At 37.0% G+C, this 17,571-nt stretch overlaps 1 protein-coding gene across 3 annotated transcripts in view; it reads left to right on the top strand.

The window, feature by feature from the left end:
- Positions 1 to 12,480, top strand: part of Xrn1 (5'-3' exoribonuclease 1) — a 111,000-nt gene extending 98,520 nt beyond the window's left edge. Inside the window, exons 38-42 of one of the 3 annotated variants that reach the window (XM_004834376.4) lie at positions 654 to 835; positions 3,169 to 3,282; positions 3,360 to 3,462; positions 10,686 to 10,849; positions 11,897 to 12,480. In XM_004834376.4, coding sequence (XP_004834433.1) covers positions 654 to 835; positions 3,169 to 3,282; positions 3,360 to 3,462; positions 10,686 to 10,849; positions 11,897 to 12,205 — 872 coding nt within the window. In that variant the 3' untranslated portion in view covers positions 12,206 to 12,480. The remainder of the gene's footprint in view (positions 1 to 653; positions 836 to 3,168; positions 3,283 to 3,359; positions 3,463 to 10,685; positions 10,850 to 11,896) is intronic. The other 2 variants (XM_021252656.2, XM_087186281.1) reach the window with 2 other exon arrangements.
- Positions 12,481 to 17,571: the final 5,091 nt, after the last annotated feature.

Raw genomic sequence — 17,571 nt, 5'->3', positions numbered from 1 at the left:
GGGATCGAACTTGGGACCTTGCGCTTGCAAGGCAAGCACCGGAACCATCTTGTTTTTAAGTATATTTAAAAAGCTTAGTTTCAAAAAAAAGCTTAGTTTCAGAAAAAATGTTTAAGAAGTATCATTTTAGAACAACAAAAATATTCATCTCATATATCTCAAAATATAAGATGGAATTGCAAGAATTAGACTGAAGCCAAAGCCTCAAAACTTTAGGATTAATCATGAATCTGCTCAAGAAAGCCATTTGCTTGTTAAAATTTGACCTGTTTTTGTTGTTGGTTGTTTTTTTTTTTAGTTTTACCTGTTATAACAGGTAAAATCATTAGTTGTACAGGATTTAAATTTTTGGCAATCAAATACTATTTTTAAATTACCTTAATAATTTATCATTAATCAATTAAATCATCTAAAATTTCATCAAAGTTTCAATAATTGTAGGCAATACTAAATAATTCTATTTATTTCATGAGAGACTCTTTTTTTTTTTTTTTTTGGTACCGGGGATTGAACTTGGGTCCTTGCACTTGAGACTCATTTTTTTTTTCACTAAATTTCTAGCAGTTTTCTGCTTAGTCTACTATAAAACCTTTCAATAGTTGCATAATTTGAGATACCATTTTATTAATACAGATATATCTGTCTTTTTGTAGCGCCTTATATGAACAAGCTTCACCGTGCCAATGAATACCACAGTATTCCGTCTGTGGACAGTACGTGCTGGCCTATTCCCAGCCAGGTCTCTTCTGTGTCCACACCAGTAACTGAACTTGCTCGAATTTGTTCCCTTGTTGGGATGCCACAACCAGATTTCTCCTTTCTGAGAACACCTCAGGTAGAGTATACCTCTACTCAATTTATATCTGTTCTCTAATACTGAGCTTAAATAATTGATTGACAGTCTTTGGCTAGGAAAATATAAGGGGGCTTTTAAATTTTTATGAACAGCATAGATTTGTTTCTCACTCAGGCTGTTGCATTTAGACATAACTAGAGCCCTCACAAAGGCCGACAGAAAGAAACCTGGGCAGCAGGTATCCCGGCAAGATTCTTCAGAATGACAGAGTTGGGGATATTGGGGTATAGCAATAATTTTTCAAAACTTTTTGGTCTCTGAAATTCCCTCATTTATTCTGGAGGAACCCAAAGAAGTTTTGTTTACTTGTGTTACATCTGTGTTTATTATATAGAAGTGAAAACTAGTAAGTCTTATATGTTTCTTAATTTAGTTTTATTAAGTGTCCTGGGGCTGTAGATATAACTCAGTGGTATGGTATACCTAGTGTGTGCAAGGCCCTGGGTTTGATCTGCCACACTGAATAAAACATTTTTTTGTTTTGTTTTTCTTAATAAAAAGTGGCTAGAAGAGAGTGGTATACCTTTAATTTTGTTTTCCCACTACTGGGATTGAACTGAAGGCCTTTGCACTGAGCCACATCTAGCCCTTTTTTAATTTTAATTTTTAATGTTTTAAAGACAGGGTCTATCTAGCTAAGTTTCCCAGGCTAAGCTCAAACTTCTGATCCTCCTGCCTCACCCTCCCAGAGAGCTAGGACTACAGGGGTGTGCCACCTTTCCTGGCTGGTATTGCTGTACATTTTCAAAATTTTTTCCATCTGTAGATTAATAGAAGTAGCTAGGGGCTGGGGATTTAGCTCAGTGGTTCCACCACCTGCCTTGCAAGTGCAAGGTCCCAAGTTCTATCCCTGGTACCAAAAAATAATAGAAGTAGCTAGATTATTGTATATACTTCAATCAATCTGTTGCAATATGTTGTTTCAGTAGAAATATATGGTATCACATAGACAATAATTGAAAAAAGAACATTTCAGTAGCTATTCTTTGATACATTAAAACTTAAAAGTTTTAATTTTTTAAGGGTTAGTTGCAATTTCAAATCTGAAACTGTATCCATGAGTGTTTTATCCTCTATATACAATGGACCCTTGACTTACAACCTGGATTGGATCCCAAGGGCCGGTTGTAACTCACATTGGTTGTAAGTCAATACAGCAGAGATCTGGATGTTTACCTGGGTACACACTATAGATAACAAGAGGTAGATGAATCTTCCATTAACCTGATTAACCCAAGTTGTTCCTATGTCAGGCCGGTCATAACTTGAGGGTCTATTGTACTTGTAAGAAATGAGGAAAGGAAGTGAGAAAGGGGGCAAATAGCATCTTACTATTACTATAAAAGAGTTGGACCTCAGGGACCCTCTAAAAGGATCTTAAGGGACCTCCACAGGTTCCCAGTCTGCATCTGAGACCTACTGGCTATAAGAAAGGTTGTTATATCCTCTTTACATCCAAGTTCTTCTTACAATCTCACATAAAACAGAAAGCAGTTTCTTCTAAGATTAGGAACAAGACAAGGACTACTGTGGCACTCTCATTCAGAGTAGTACTGGAAGTTTAGACAGAGTCATTTGTCAAGAAAAACAAAAGCATCCAAATTAAAAAGAAAAAAGTAAAATTATGTTATATGGAGCCAAGTGTGGTAGGCTGAGGCAGAAAAATTACCACAAGTTGGAAGCCAGCCTTGGATACATAGTTCAGGGTCAGCCTGGACTACATAGCAAGTTCCTGTTTCAAAAAACAAACAAATCTTGTGTTATATGTAGAAAACAATAAATATTTTATTTTAAAAACTTTAATAATTAGAAAAACTCGCAGAATATAAAATTAATACAAAATCAATTTTACTTCCATAGACTAACAGTGAATAACCTGAAAAGAAAATTAAGAAAACAATCCATTTATGATAACATCAAGAAGAATAAAATACTTAGGAATAAGTTTAATGAAGGAAGCACTGATGGCAGTACTACCCAGTGATCTATGGATTCAATGCAATCCCTGTCAGATTCCCAGTAGAAGCTAGGTATGTTAGTGCATGCCTTGTAGTTCCAGCACTCATGAGGCTAAGGCAATAATGAGACCCTGTCTCAAAAAAACCCAATAGAATAGAGTAGAATAGAGAGACTATAAATAAACTCTCATATATATGGTCATTTAACAGGATGCCAAGACCTTTCACAGGAAGGGAGGGGATTGGAAGGAGGAAGGGGAGAAAAATATTATTCTACTTGTTTAGACTAAGCTTTGGGAGAAATTGACTTTCTAGATAGATAATTTCATAGACATCCATATTCTCTTTTTTTAGACAATGACAGTTTGCCAGGTAAAATTATCAAATGGTTTACTGGTGCATGGGCCACAGTGCCGCTCTGAAAATGAAGCCAAGGAGAAAGCTGCACTTTTTGCTTTACAACAACTGGTAAGAACTGTCTGTGACCTGTCTATAAAATCTATAATGTTTCTATAGAAACTTTATAACTTTAAATACTTCCACAGGGCTCCTTAGGAGTGAATTTTCCTTTGCCTCCACCACTATTTCCAAATTATCCTCCTGCTATACCACCTGGAACCATTCCTCCAGTTTTTCCCCAACCTCCTGGTAAGATATTTTGCTTTTCTAAGTATTTGTCATTGAGTTGATATTTTTAACTAATTTTCCTTAAGAAGCATCATTTTTTTAAAATCCAAAAATTTACCTAGTGTCTTAAGAATGTAAGAAGAGGGGCTAGGGATGTAGCTCAGTGGTTCTGCCGCCTGCCTTGCAAGCACAAGGAAGCGAGTTCGATCCCCAGTACCAAAAAAAAAAAGAATGTAAGAAGAAATTGTGAGATGTCAGCCTGAAGCTGGAGTCTGCAAAGTCACCCAGAAATACCATTTCTTTTCCTCCATTCCCTAGCATAGCAAGCACAGGAAGGCGGTTCTTTGAAGTGGCCAAGCCAACAGATCAGTTTGAGTTTTGGTCAGACATAAAAATTACAGGTAAAAATACCAGTAACTTCTTTGGGACTCCATTTTCTTATTTGTAGCAAACAGTCCAGGATCCTTTTGATGCTAACATTTTACAATTTTGTGATCCCAAATCTTAAATTGATTAGTCATTTCTTTTATCACTTAGTCTTTTTCCTGAGAAAGTTATCTTTTTTTAATAGCAAAACATTTATTGGTACATTTTAGACATACATAACGATAACACTCATCATAGGGAATGTGCACAATACCTCTGCCTCTTTTTTCCCATCCCCCCATGTCCCCCTCCGCTCCCTATGTATAGAAGCTTTGTTTCCATTTTTTCCTTCTATTTTCAAAAAGCTATCTTCTTTATATCTTTTTTTTTTCTTTTTGAGACAAAGTCTTACTGTGAGATTCTTTTTTGTTTGTTTGTTTTTTGAGACAAGGTCTTGCTATGTAGCCCAGGCTGACCACAATCCTCCTGGCTCAACCTCCTGAGTGCTGAGATTACAGGCATGTGCTACCATGCCAGGCTTGCTTTGAGAGTCAGGCTGGCCTTGAATTTGAGGTGATCCTCCCACCTTAGCCTCCCAAGTGCTGGGGCTACAGGCATGTGCCACCACACCCCCCCTTTATATTTTAATCATTGTCATTTTTAAAGCGAATAGTATTTTTTGAGTAATAAGCATACCTTTATTTGCTGATTCCCATTACAAAAACATTACATTAGAAAGAAAAGTGTCTTCTTGAGTTGATATGAGAGGCAGTTTCCCCCTTAAAGTGTTAAGTAGAACAATTTCACTATCAGAATTAAAATGTTAAATTTTATATTGTCTTTACCACTTTGATCTTTAGAACAATTGACCAAAATAAGGTAAAATATGATATGTTTATTTTATCTTCAGGAATGTAAAGATCTAATTATTTAAACAGTTTTTATTATAAAACTAAACGCTGAAGGTGTCTACAGAAATGAAAGCCAATAATATATTTAAGCTTGAAAATTACTTTTCTGTTACTTCTGTATGTCAGATATTATTTGAGTAACTCTACATATCTAACCCTTATATAAACAATAATAAGAAAATTAATAATGCTGAATAGGGGTAGCATTTTAGCTCAGTGGTAGGGTGCCTGCCTAGCATGCACGTGGCCCTAAGTTCAGTCTGAACCCATGTCCACACACACACAGGTACACACACACATACAAACACAATAATAATAACATCAGCAACAACCATGCTGATTAGATGTAAATTTACAACATGCAGTTATCTTTTCTTCTTGCAAAAAGTCCACTAAACTGAATAAGAGTTAAAAAGGTGTAAACATACAGGTACAAAAAGATGAGTGAAGAAATATCAGCAGATTAGAAATTTGAAAAGGTTTTGATGAGAAAAAGTCTGAAGTGACCAGTTTTAGCACAGCAGGGTTAACTGTAAAGTATGATTTCCACAGAAGAGATTATAAGTGAGCTAAAGAGCAGATTTTTCATCACAGTTCCCAAGATTCAGAATTTGGAAGTTATCAAAAGCTATCAGAAAAGACAAGGAGAACCAAGCATGGTGGTGCATGCCTGTAATCCCAGCACTTAGGAGGCTGAGGCAGGAGGATCGCCACAAGTTTGAGGCCAGCCTGCGCTACGTAGTGAGTACAAGGCCAACCTAAACTACATAGCAAGACCCTGTCTCAAGAGAAACAAAGACAAAAGAAAAAATACAAAACAAAGGCAAAGATGAGGCAGGGACTGAAGAGAGGGATTGGTTGAAAGTCTATAGGTGGAGTGACCACTCCCTCCCATCCCCTCTCCAACACAGCCAGGACGGTTGTCTCTCTGTGCAAAAGACTGAATATGTTTTCTGAAAGGGCACTCCAGATGTGGAGACACCAGACACAGAGTAGAGAATGAAATATGAGGCTGAAGACAGAAGTTAAGTTCCCTTCTCCACGTCCTATTTCCAGATTGAAATCACCCATGCTGTACTCTCCAGATAGGAAATCAGAGAATAAGTCTTTTGAGAAATTCATTGACCTCCAGAGAAAAGCCCTACTCACTTATAGAGGGTATCCCAACCAAAAGACTTGTTTCACTAAGCAGTCACCCAAGAGTGGAGCCCTCAAATCGTCTAACTCTGTGCCCTCCCCACACAGACACTGTTTCTAATCAATTGTAGTGTTTCCCTCATCGTGTGACTAGATACTAGACCATCACTGATCCAAGACATTAAAGGAAAATCTCTAAAAAGATAGAACCCAAAATAAGAGAAATTAAAAAGGACATGGGGCCGGGGATTTAGCTCAGTGGTTTCGCCGCCTGCTGCGCAAGCACAAGGACCCGTGTTTGATCCCCGGTACCCAAAAAGTAAAAAATAAAAAGGACACTAGGCTGGAGATACAGTTCAGTGGTAGAACCCTTGCCCAGCATATATGAGACCTAGGTTCAGTCCCAGGACTAAAAAGGGGTAAGAGGTGGGGGAAGTAGAAACAGATACAAGAAATAAGAAAGCTTCCAAGTATTGCAACCAAAAAAATAAAAACAAAGGGCTGCAGATAAAGCTTGAATGAGGCCAAATACCACAGGAAAAAAAATTCTATGAAAAAAAGAATAATTGGGAAAAAAACCAGAATTGCTGAGTCAAAATTTTAAATTTCAGTAGATGATATCTTGTCAAAGCTAAGAGTGGCTGTGAGTGATGCCACATATCTGTTGTCTCAGACTGAGGTGGGGAGAATCACGTGAGCCCAGGAGTTCAAGACTAGAACCCATCTTATTAGAGATCCAGAAAAAGAGACCAGAAAGGAGAAAAAGTATTGAAGAAAGAAGATTAAGTATTTCCTAGACATAAAGGATATGAATCTCTAAACTGAAAGGAATACCATATTCTTAGCACATGAATAAAGAGATACATGTTGCCTTGAAATTCAGAATACTAGTGTTATGGCTTGTGTCTAGATGTCCTCCAGAAGCCTCATACGCTGCCTGCCTTGCAAGTGCAAGGTCCCGAGTTCGATCTCCGGTACCCAAGAAAAAAGCAGTCATAGGTGATAGGTGGAGCTTTTTCAGAGGTGGCTGAATCTAGAGTGTGTAACTGATCCATGGTGCAATGGCAGGATTAAGGGTGGGTGATTACTAAATCAATCCACTGATTGGTTTGGCACTGCCCTAATCCTGGTAGCTTGGATACGATATAAGGAGCAGAAAGAGGCTTGTCTTGTCCCTTGCTTGCTTTGCTACCTTCTGCCCACCATGAACTCTTCCTCTGATGCCTGTCTGCCATGTCAGCCTACTTTGGAGCCAGCCGATTATGGACTGAAACCTCTACAAACTGAGCTAAATAGAAATTTTTTTTTTGTTACTCGGGATCGAACTCAGGACCTTGCACTGGAACCACTGAGCTGAATCCCCGGCCCCCAAACTGAGCTAATTAAACCTTTCCCCCTTTAACTTTGGATGTCAGGCATTTTATCTCACCAACAAGAGAAAAGTAACTAAGACAACCAGTGATAAAGACGTAATTCCAAGTGGTCCAGAAAAGAGGGGGAAATACATATAAAAGATTAAGAATCACAGGGGTATTTTCCTATTTAATAGTGCCTAGAAACTAGAAAGCAGTTACTATTGAAGCCCCATAATCCTGAGGCAGAATGAGTTTCATCTTCTAGCAACTTCTAGTTCTCTCTGCATAGCAAAACTAAATCTATTGCAAAGGTAAAATAAAGACATTTCCAGACCTGCAAATTTATTTCCTATATACCCTTTCTTAAGTTACTGGATTTACAAAACTAAAACAACAGATTGTAGAGCTAATATAAATAGGCCATAAATAGAAATTCCAAGATGTTAGCTGCACATCAGAAAGTAACAAGTTCCAAATGGAGAAAAGGGAAGTCTTATGGATAAAGTAGGTTATCTGCTAGATAGACAACATTTAGAAAGCATTCAGGATAAGTACAGGGCCAGGGGATGTAGCTCAGTGGTAAGAGTGTTTGCCTAGCATTCACAAGGTATCCTGGGTTCAGTACCCCCAGTACTGCAAGAGCAAAGCAAACTTTTACATTGGGCTGGGAATGTCACTCAGTAGCAAAGCATTTGCCTGAGTTCAATCCCCAGCACTAAATAAATAAATAAATAAATAAATAAATAAATAAATAAATGCAAACAAGACTGGCTTCTTTGAAAAGAGAATCACTAACTAGAATAAAAAAAAGTTTCACAGGTAAAGAAGCACTCAGGTTGGTTCTACAGGGATAAAACTTACCCAGTCACATACTGTAAACACTGCTTATATATTATATGTTTAAATACATATTGTGATATACTTAAACTGAAAGGACAAGGCAAGTAGTGAAGCATGGTGCAAAAGAACTGAATTTTGGCTGGGCATGGTGGCACACGTGTAATCCCAACACTCGGGAGGCTGAGGCAGGAGAATCCCCATAAGTTCGAGGCCAGCATAGGCTCCATAGTGAGTTCAAAGCTTGCTTCAACTACATAGTGAGACCCTGTCTAAAAAAAAAAACTGAATTTTTATCTAAATAGAAATTTATTATATCTAAAAATGCCTAAAATTGGTAAATCATTAGCCAGTAGCATAAGGTAATTATTGAGCAGAGTTCAAACTTGTTAAATATGAACAGGTGGTTGCCAGTTTATGTTGAAAATCTTTTTTAGTACACTGCATATGTATAATCTTTTTTCAAAATGTAATTACCCACAATCATTAGTAAGTAGCAGAACTAGTTTCAACATCCAGAGTTGGTGTGTTTTCAAAGGCCATGCTTTTGTTAATGTGTACTACATTGATGTAATGTTTATAACTTAGTGTAGTAATAACACTATAATTTGTAACATATAATTTCCTTTTTCACCTTCAAAAATGAGTCTGAGGGCTGGAGATTTAGCTCAGTGGTGCCGCCGCCTGCCTCTCAAGCTCAAGGTCCTGAGTTTGATCCCCAGTACCAAAAAAAAAAAAAAAATGAGTCTGATACACATATTATTTTTTTTGATACACATATTATTTAAAATTAATTAATATTAATTTTAGGTACCTAAATTTTAGGTTAGGTACCTAAAACTTTGCCCATGAACTTCTCTAAGAAATAATTTGTCTTATAAGAATATGTTGCTTAAAAGGGACAATTGTTTTCCCCCTGTTGATATTTTACAATTCATATTTTTACCTTTTTAATGTTGATTATTCATGCCTACCAATAATTTTAAGGTTATAACTTGAATGCTTTGGGCCTTCTCCAGATGTTCCAGTTGAAATAATGTGAATGCGTAAGAGTTAAGAAATTTAAATGTTAATCAGAAGAAAATGAGCACCAGATTAACACTTTATCTTGTAAATTTTAAAATTCATTGGGGAAATAGTGGAGCTGGCCTATACATGACATAGATGCATAGCCCTTTTTTATGCTAAGGATTGAACTGAGGGCTTAGTGGATGCTAGCAGGTGCTGTACCACTGAGCTGTCTCTCAGCCCCACATCAACTTATCTTTTAACTAACATTATGGGGCCGGGGATTGAGCTCAGTGGTTCCAGCGCCTGACACACAAGCACAAGGTCCCGAGTTCGATCCCTGGTACCAAAAAAAAAAAAAAAACATTATGACCCCACCAAAGCTGCTTGGAGATAATATCATTGGTGTCCTACCTCTTAACGGTTTTCTTCATCCAAGAATTTGTACACGTATAATTCAGAACACTGAAATATACTGATTCTTTCCTGACACAAAGTTTTCTGAAGTTGTGAATTTAAATTAAGCTCTACTACAACACATGTGTGACTGCTTTTTTATCTCTCTGAAAAACAGTTTGAGCGTAGTGCCTTATCTTCTTCAATGGCACTGTGCTTTGTCTTGGTTGTCACTATTAAATGCAGTAGTTCCCAAATGCTGTGCTGGTCCTATCTGTCTGCATATAAAACACAGGGGAGCTTGATCATAATACAGATTCTTGAGCTCCCAAGTATGGCTTAGCAGGTCTGGGTAAGTTTGCCTGTCCAGGTATCTTTAATGCACAAACTCCCCATGTGGCTCGGGTAGACAAAATGGGTTTAGCAATCATTGATTCAATGTGTTTTCAATAACAGAAAAGGAAAAACAGTCTTGAACTGGGGCAGGGATTTAGGTCAGTGGTTTCACTGCCTGCCTTGCAAGTGCAAGGGCCCGAGTTCGATCCCCGGTACCAAAAAAAAAGTTTTGAATTGCAAATATTAGAATAGAGAAAAGAAAGATTCTACATATCAGATTGCAGGACTTGAGCTGTTTTGGGTTTTTGTAGGCTGAGATCACTATGGAAGCAACTTAGCCCTGGGGCCAGGTGAAAGTCTTAAGACTGCTTTCTTTGTGCCAGGCTTTTCTTCCCAAAGAATAGTTTTGTCTCTTTGTTTTGTTTTTTTTTTTACAGGTGGAGAATTATTTAATATTTTTTCAAATCTGAAAGGCAAAGCTATGATATCTTGGGATGGCTTGGGAAGAGGGAAGAAATAAGAGAATAATGGAGTATTGTTTCGGGGGAGGGAGTTTAAGAGTTCAAAGTTTGAGATATCAAAATATAGTACAAAGTATTTTCTCATAAGGCAAACATAACCTTTTGTTATTTTTTAAAAATGTAATTGCAGATATTCCTGAAGTTCATATAGCATATGGTACTATTGGCCTTTGTAGACCAACATAATTATCATTCATTGTTGTAGATAGTTCATAGTCCTGAGAAAGGATCCTGACATTCAACACAGAGTAATTATTCTATAACCATAGGCCTTTTGCTAAAGGAGAAAAAAAAAAGTCAAAAGGGGCTAACAAGAAAGGGTCTTAAATTTCATGCCTCTGATTTTACTGAGAGAAATTATTTGTGGTTTTTAACAGCTAATATAATGCCTTCATCACCTCGTCTCTTTGGCTCAGTTCCGTGGGGTCCACCATTGCCAGTTCCTGGAAAGCCCTTCCATCAGACTCTGTACCCTGGGGCTGTGCCCACAGCTGGAGGAATAATGCCAGGTGGTGCGCACAATCAGTTCATACCTTTGCAGGTGAGACCTAGAAAGAAAATTGTTCCTTTAATTTTTTTGTTTTTTTCTGGTACTAGGGAAAGGCAGGCACGGTGCCACTGAGCTAAATCCCCAGCTGGAGAGAAATGTTTCTTGAAAGTTGAAAACCTGTTGATAAAATTGTGTTCATTTGGTCAGGTGGGGTGGCAAAAACCTGTAATCCAATCTACTCGGAAGGCTAAGGCAAGAAACCTCAAGTTTGGGGCCAGCCTGAGCACCATAGCCAGATCCTATCTCAGAGTACAGAATAAAATTAGGGGCTGGAGATGTATCTTAGTGTGAGGCCCTGGATTCAACCCCCAGTACTGAAAAAAGAAAAAAGAATTTATTTATTCAGTTTACTTATTCAGTACCTACTAGAAATCTACTACTTGTGTAGGAATGGTGACACATCTGACCTGGTTCCTGCTGTCTGAGTTTGTATTCTAATGAATAATAATTGTTATGACAAGTAATAATATGCTATTCTAACAGAAAGTGATTGAATTACAGGAATATAAAATTTTAATATTTAATTTACGGATAACTTTTCAGTATTTCACTGCAACAAAATTCTTTGAATTATTAATCTGGTTTGGAGATTATAAATGGAAGTCACAAATCAGCAGTGATTAACAAATCCTGCGAGGCATAGTGGCATCACTTGTAATCCCAGCAAGCACTTGGGAGACTGAGACAGGAGGATTGACGTGAGTTCAAGGCCAGCCCAGGCTACACAGTGAGTTGAAGACCAGCCTGCACTACAAAGCAAGACCCTGTCTCAACAAAACCCAAAAAAGTCCTTATGGGTTGTTGTTGTTGGAGGAGGGGAGTGTTTGAGATAGGGTCTTGCTTTTGGTGGCATGTGCCTTCACACATGGCTACTGTTTTCTGACACTAGCTTTACTTCTTTTTGTTTGTTTGTTTTGGTACTGGGGATCGAACTCAGGTCCTTGTGCTTGTGAGGCAGGCGGTGGAACCACTGAGCTAAATCCCCAGCTCCAGCTTCACTTCTTTTACCACACTGTTAATGATGCTTTTTCCTTAAAGGTCATGAAAAAAAGAGTTGCAAACAAAAAGAACTTTGAGAATAAAGAAACCCAGAGCTCTTCTCAAGCCACCCCAACACAGACTAGCAAGCCAGGGTCTTCTGATATTGCCAAAGTGACTGCACAGGAAAGTTCATCAGCCCCTTTGAACTCCTCTCAGGTTGCTCAGGCTGCATCTTCTTTTCAAGGTGAAACTGCCTCCCACGGCAGCCATAATGCACCTCACCAGAAGGCAGCACCAAGCTCTTCTTCAAGAAGAAGATCAAGGAAACTGGCTGTCAATTTTGGCGTTTCTAAACCTTCTGAATAAATTTGGAACTTGGGAATTAATTTCTTTTCTTCCCATCTGCCTTTTTATAAATCCATATCTATGTCTCTTAGAAAGTTATCACACTTTTTTAAAAGTAGGAAACCACAGTCTTTATATGGAGCTGCTTATGTACTATTTTTAAATAATATGTTTAAATTGAATATTTGTAATTTTTAAGTTGTAAGGCACTTTTCATGCTATTTAAGACTGTATCAAATTGTGCACTTTAAATATGTGCAGTTTGTTGTATGTCAATTATACCTCAATAAAGCTGTAAAAAAGGAAAAGAAAAATGACTAAACCAAACCTTGTGTTAAAATGAGTGTCAGTGGGCTGAGCATTAAAATGTGCCACTCTAACCATTGGCCTCCTCATTAGAAGCATCCTTGAAATATGAATTAGACATCATGTTAGCAATAATTATAAACATATTTATGCTGTCATTGAGGGATAATTGGAGCATGAAAATTGGGCCTCAAATATAATTTACTGGATGTGGATTTATTTTTCTTAAAAATTATCAAATGAATGGCTCTTATTTATGTCTGTTGTGATTCATGTTCTGTTATCTCTGAGGGTCCTTTAGACCTGCTGTGAAGTGATCACTCTGGTTGTGGTGCTGCCAGTTTCATTTTATTCTACATTTTGTACCAAAGCAACTTTAGAATACTGATCAGAATACTTCATCCAATTACTCAGAACTATAAATAGCAATCTAGATTTGAGTAATTACAATTTTTTCAATTATTGAAGAACCGGCATTAGTAATTCCTAATAAAATTGTTTCAAAATCTACAGGGTACAAATTAATCTTCTAGTAGAATAAATATTAGTCATGTTGTTCATTAAAAGAAATTGTTATTCTTTTGTATAGCTTTTTATTTGCCTACTTAACATATGTGAGAGCTCATTTTTGGTCCATGTGTAGTGCTCGCTAGAACTGATGTAGTTCTAAACGTTTTTAATTCCAAGGTGTGCTATAATACAATCATCAGTTTGTGATGTACATTATTTACTGCCTGTCTTGTTCTGTATTTTAGCTTTATGCTGAACTATTCAGTGATGCTGGCATTTTGTCTTGCACGTCATGTGTGGATGTGTGTTGTTAAAACTATTGAAATTATAGAATTTAAGACAATTTCTCAGTGGTACCAGGGTGTGTGTGTGTGTGTGTGTGTGTGTGTGTGTGTGTGTAACCTTTTAGTTTTTATGATATGCTTAGTTTTTGAGGAAGAAAGTTATATTTTATGCAAAGTGGGAACCATAGTCTTCATATGGAGCTGCTTATTATCATATCTGATTTCATTTAGCTCATTGAAAACTGCAGTGATTCTTAAAATCAACTCTGTTTTTTAAAATACTGGCAGTATACTAAATGAACTTCTTTCTCTGATGATTTTAGTTTCTCTAAATGTTAGCAGGATATTTATATATTAGTAGTCCCTTTAGCATATGAGAATAATGATCTTTATCTGTTATTTACTATAGTCACTTTTTGAGATTTTGGTTTTTTCCTAGTAATTTCCCAGGTTCAGATGTTTGTCAGTTTTCAGCATTTCATTCTCTTTTTCTGTAGTGGGGTCTTGAGGAATGAGGCTCAAGTATGTAATTCTCAGTGTTCATTGTCTCACAAACTGTGTTAAAAGGAAACATTTACTGTGAGCATCAAGAGTTAAATTGTGACAATAATGTTATGTTAACCTCTTGCTCCTTTAAAGTATGTAATCCAATATTTATCACTTCAGCTAGCTACAAACTCCAGCGTACAAGAACTGCCTCACTCGTCACACCTCTGTGACTGCCTTTTTTTTTTTTTGGTGCCAGGGATTGAACTTGGGACCTTGCACTTGCGAGACAGGTGCCAGAACCACTGAGCTAAATCCCTGGCCCCTCTGTGACTGCTTTATCAACAATGTACAGCCCATATTTGAGAGCGCATGCCATCTTCTGAAACAGCAGAGAAATTTTAGTAAAAACAGTGCTATTAAACCCATCAGGATACTTCTCCAATATTTGAGTAGAGCAAGCTAATAATTCTACGTGGATAATAAAAGAGCTTTACAGACTTTTTTTAAATATTCTAAAGGTCAAACTTAAAGAGAGATTAAAATATGAAAGAGCTCTACAATGGCTGACAGTGGTCAGGTATTCACTATTCTCTTCCCCTTAGGGCCTATTGCAGATGTGGGGTGATAGCAATGAGGTGCAGCAGGGGCCATTTTTACTGTGTCATGGTACTGAGGAGACTGGAGCCGTTGATGGTCATGCTGGGGGTGTCTAGTGCAGCTCAGAAAAACAACTGGACTTTGGGAAACTTAGTCTTTCCTTTTTAGATGGGACAGATTGAGACTACCACCAAAGTTTAAAAAGATGCTCGTTCAACTTGAATCTGATGGGTTTTTTAAATGATGGACTATATCAGACACAGAAGAGGTAGAGTCTCCAAATTGCTTCATGTTTCCACATAACTAGAGTACTTGAATCTGTTTAAACATTTCTCTCCCTACTGAAACATTACTTCTAAATAATCTTGTTCAAAAAGTCTTTTTAAGAAAATTACATGAATTCTAGAGATAGATTCTTCCTGTCTCACTGTTCCTTTGTACAATTTCCTGCATTACCTCGGTTTTATAATTTGATCTAAACATCATGTAGAATAAACTCTTACATCTAAGACTGAGCTGCATGAAAAATTAAATTCACTTCTATTGAAAATTTTCTTGCCTTTCCATGAAAGATTGGAGCGAGCTTCTCTTCTTTCTTTTTCTTTCTTTCTTTCTTTCTTTCTTTCTTTCATTCTTCTTTCTTCCTTTCTTTTCTTTCTTTCTCTTGATGGGAACGATGAAGAACTATTGATGCAACTTTTTTGTTGCTTAATTCCTTTTCTGTAATCAAGTATTTGCTTTGGTTTTAGGCTAATCTAGATTCTTAGTTTTGAGAAAAGATTTGTTAGGAAGAGATGATTGTGAATGGTATTTTTAAAAAAATCACAAGCCAGGTGTGGTGGTACACACTTGTAATCCCAGCACTTGGGAGGCTGAGGCAGGAGGATAGTGAATTTGAGACCAGCCTCGGGGCCATAGGGAGTTCAAGCCATCCTGGACCGTGTACCAAGACTCTGTTTCAAGAAACAAAACCACAGTAGTTGTCATTTTTCTAGAGATGCTCATAGTATGCCAACTGGCATTGTTCCATATGTACATGTTATAAGCTTTTTTCAGTGAGACAGCCTTTTTTGCAGGCACTTCCTTTATTAATCAGTATAAAGTTTAAAATTCTCGAACTGTTTTCAGACTGACTTAATTCCCATTTCCAACAAAATTCTCTATCTTCTGCCAGGGAACAACAACAGTAAGAGATAGATGAAACAGATAGCACCAGGTCTCCAGCAACAGCCAACAGGCAGGCCCTAGATTTCGTTGTTAGTGTCCTGAGGTAACAACTCAGACATCACAGATCCTTCATTCAGAAAGCAAAGAAAAATGCATAAGATGGTTTTACTAGTCAAAAATATCGACAATCCATATCTGCTTTTGTGTTGTGTATGTGTGTGCGTGTGTCAGTGAACAATAATAATGCCTTGCTCAGTCAGTGCATTCAGCTATCTCAAGTGCAATTTGTGAAGGAGACTGTGGTTTCCAATGATACATTTTTTTTACATAAACCTGTAAAAATTATTTTTTTCCAGCAGTATACTACTTGATGCTATTGATTATTTCAGCATTGGTATATTATTAACTTACCCAGGCCAAATAATTAAGTTTCTGTAGCTGTTTTAGTAATTTGAAGGCAAATTCTCATGCTCTTTCTCATGAATTGACAAGAATGAGCATTTGGTCCACAGTTTGCTTTAAGTTCTTTTATTCCTTTTCACTACAATTAGGGGTTTTTGTGTTTGTGCTTTTTTGGATTTTCTTGTGGGTTTTGGGTTTTTTGCAGGGTTTTTTTGTTTGTTTTCATTTTGGCCTCAAGTATCATTTCCTTTTGCTTGCATCAGATTGCTTGAGTGTTTTCATCTATTTTGATACATGCGTAATAGATTGTGTGCTGTGTCAGCAGTGTCCAATATTCTATTCATTTAAACAATATAATTAAGTATAATTCATGTACATCTTAATTCTTTTTTTTCTCAAGTATTTTATAAGTAACTGGAATTTTTCATTAGATCTTATACAGAGCAGTATTTTATTAAAAATTCAAAAGGGAAGACTTATGTGTTCATTTTGTAGTTTTTCTGTTTTTAAAATAATCTTTACGTGGTCTGCCAATTAAAGTTTTAAATGCAGTGGAATGGACTGAATGTATTTTTGTGTTGTATATTTGTAAATTTCCATCATGAAGTTAGCCTCAAAATCCTGTGCAAAGGGATTTTAAAATGAGTCACTGAAAGAATTTAAGCATATATTAAATACTCTATGAATTTTAATTAAAGATTTAAGAATATTTCGTAAGCTGGTTGTTCTTTCATGATTGCATTAATAACAAAAGTAGAAAAGTTATCACTTTGACATAAACCAATATTCATTTATAGCTCTTGATGCTACATGTAGTAAGTTGAAACAGCATTGTAGATTAAAAACGCTATGATTCAGATCCTAGTTCTACCTCATATGTGTAAATAAATCATTATCCTAATATTGGCATGTTACGTAAGGTGTAAGCCTCAGATTCTTAATCTCCTAAAGGGAGAAAACAGTAGCCCTTCTTGTTTGTATGTATAAAGCACTAGATATAGAGTAGTTCTGTATAAGTTTTAGTACTAATAAGGACTTATCACCTACATACTCTGATCTATTAGCTGGGTCCCAAACACACCTAGAGTTCTCTGGATGATGCCAAATATTTCTGCTGTATTCAGTGTTCAGTAGTCAGTTTATACAAAATTCCCATAATTCACTAAAGACAGCCAGGAAACTTTTTTTTCTCTGATGCAGAGGAAGATTGTTACAGAGCCATGGAAGAAGAGGGTTTAATTCCTATTAAGATTGGAGAATCTGCCAGGCGTGGTGGCATATGCCTGTAATCCCAGTACTTGGGAAGCTGAGGTCCATTATCCCAAATTCAAGGGCAACCTATGCTTCGAGGTCTGAACTACACAGCAAGACCTTGTCTCAAAAAACAAAACAGGGCTGGGGATTTAGCTCAGTGGTGCCCCTGCCTGCCTCGAAAGCACGAGGTCCTGAGTTTGATCCCTGGTACCAAAAAAAAAAAAAAAACTATTGTAGGCCCGGGGATTTAGCTCAGTGGTGCTCCTGCCTGCCTCAAAAGTGCAAGGTCCCAAGTTTGATCCCCAGTACCAAAAAAAAAAAAAAAATTATATAGTAGAGCCAGGCTTGGTAATGTATGCCTACAATCCCAGCACTCCA

This window comes from Heterocephalus glaber, unplaced genomic scaffold (assembly GCF_053883595.1).
Source record: "Heterocephalus glaber isolate CG9 unplaced genomic scaffold, H.glaber_assembly_v1.0 deba00001504, whole genome shotgun sequence".
NCBI classification, from domain to species: domain Eukaryota; kingdom Metazoa; phylum Chordata; class Mammalia; order Rodentia; family Bathyergidae; genus Heterocephalus; species Heterocephalus glaber.
The sequence above is the reverse complement of the archived record's forward strand: the minus strand, read 5'-3'. Positions and strand labels throughout refer to the sequence as shown.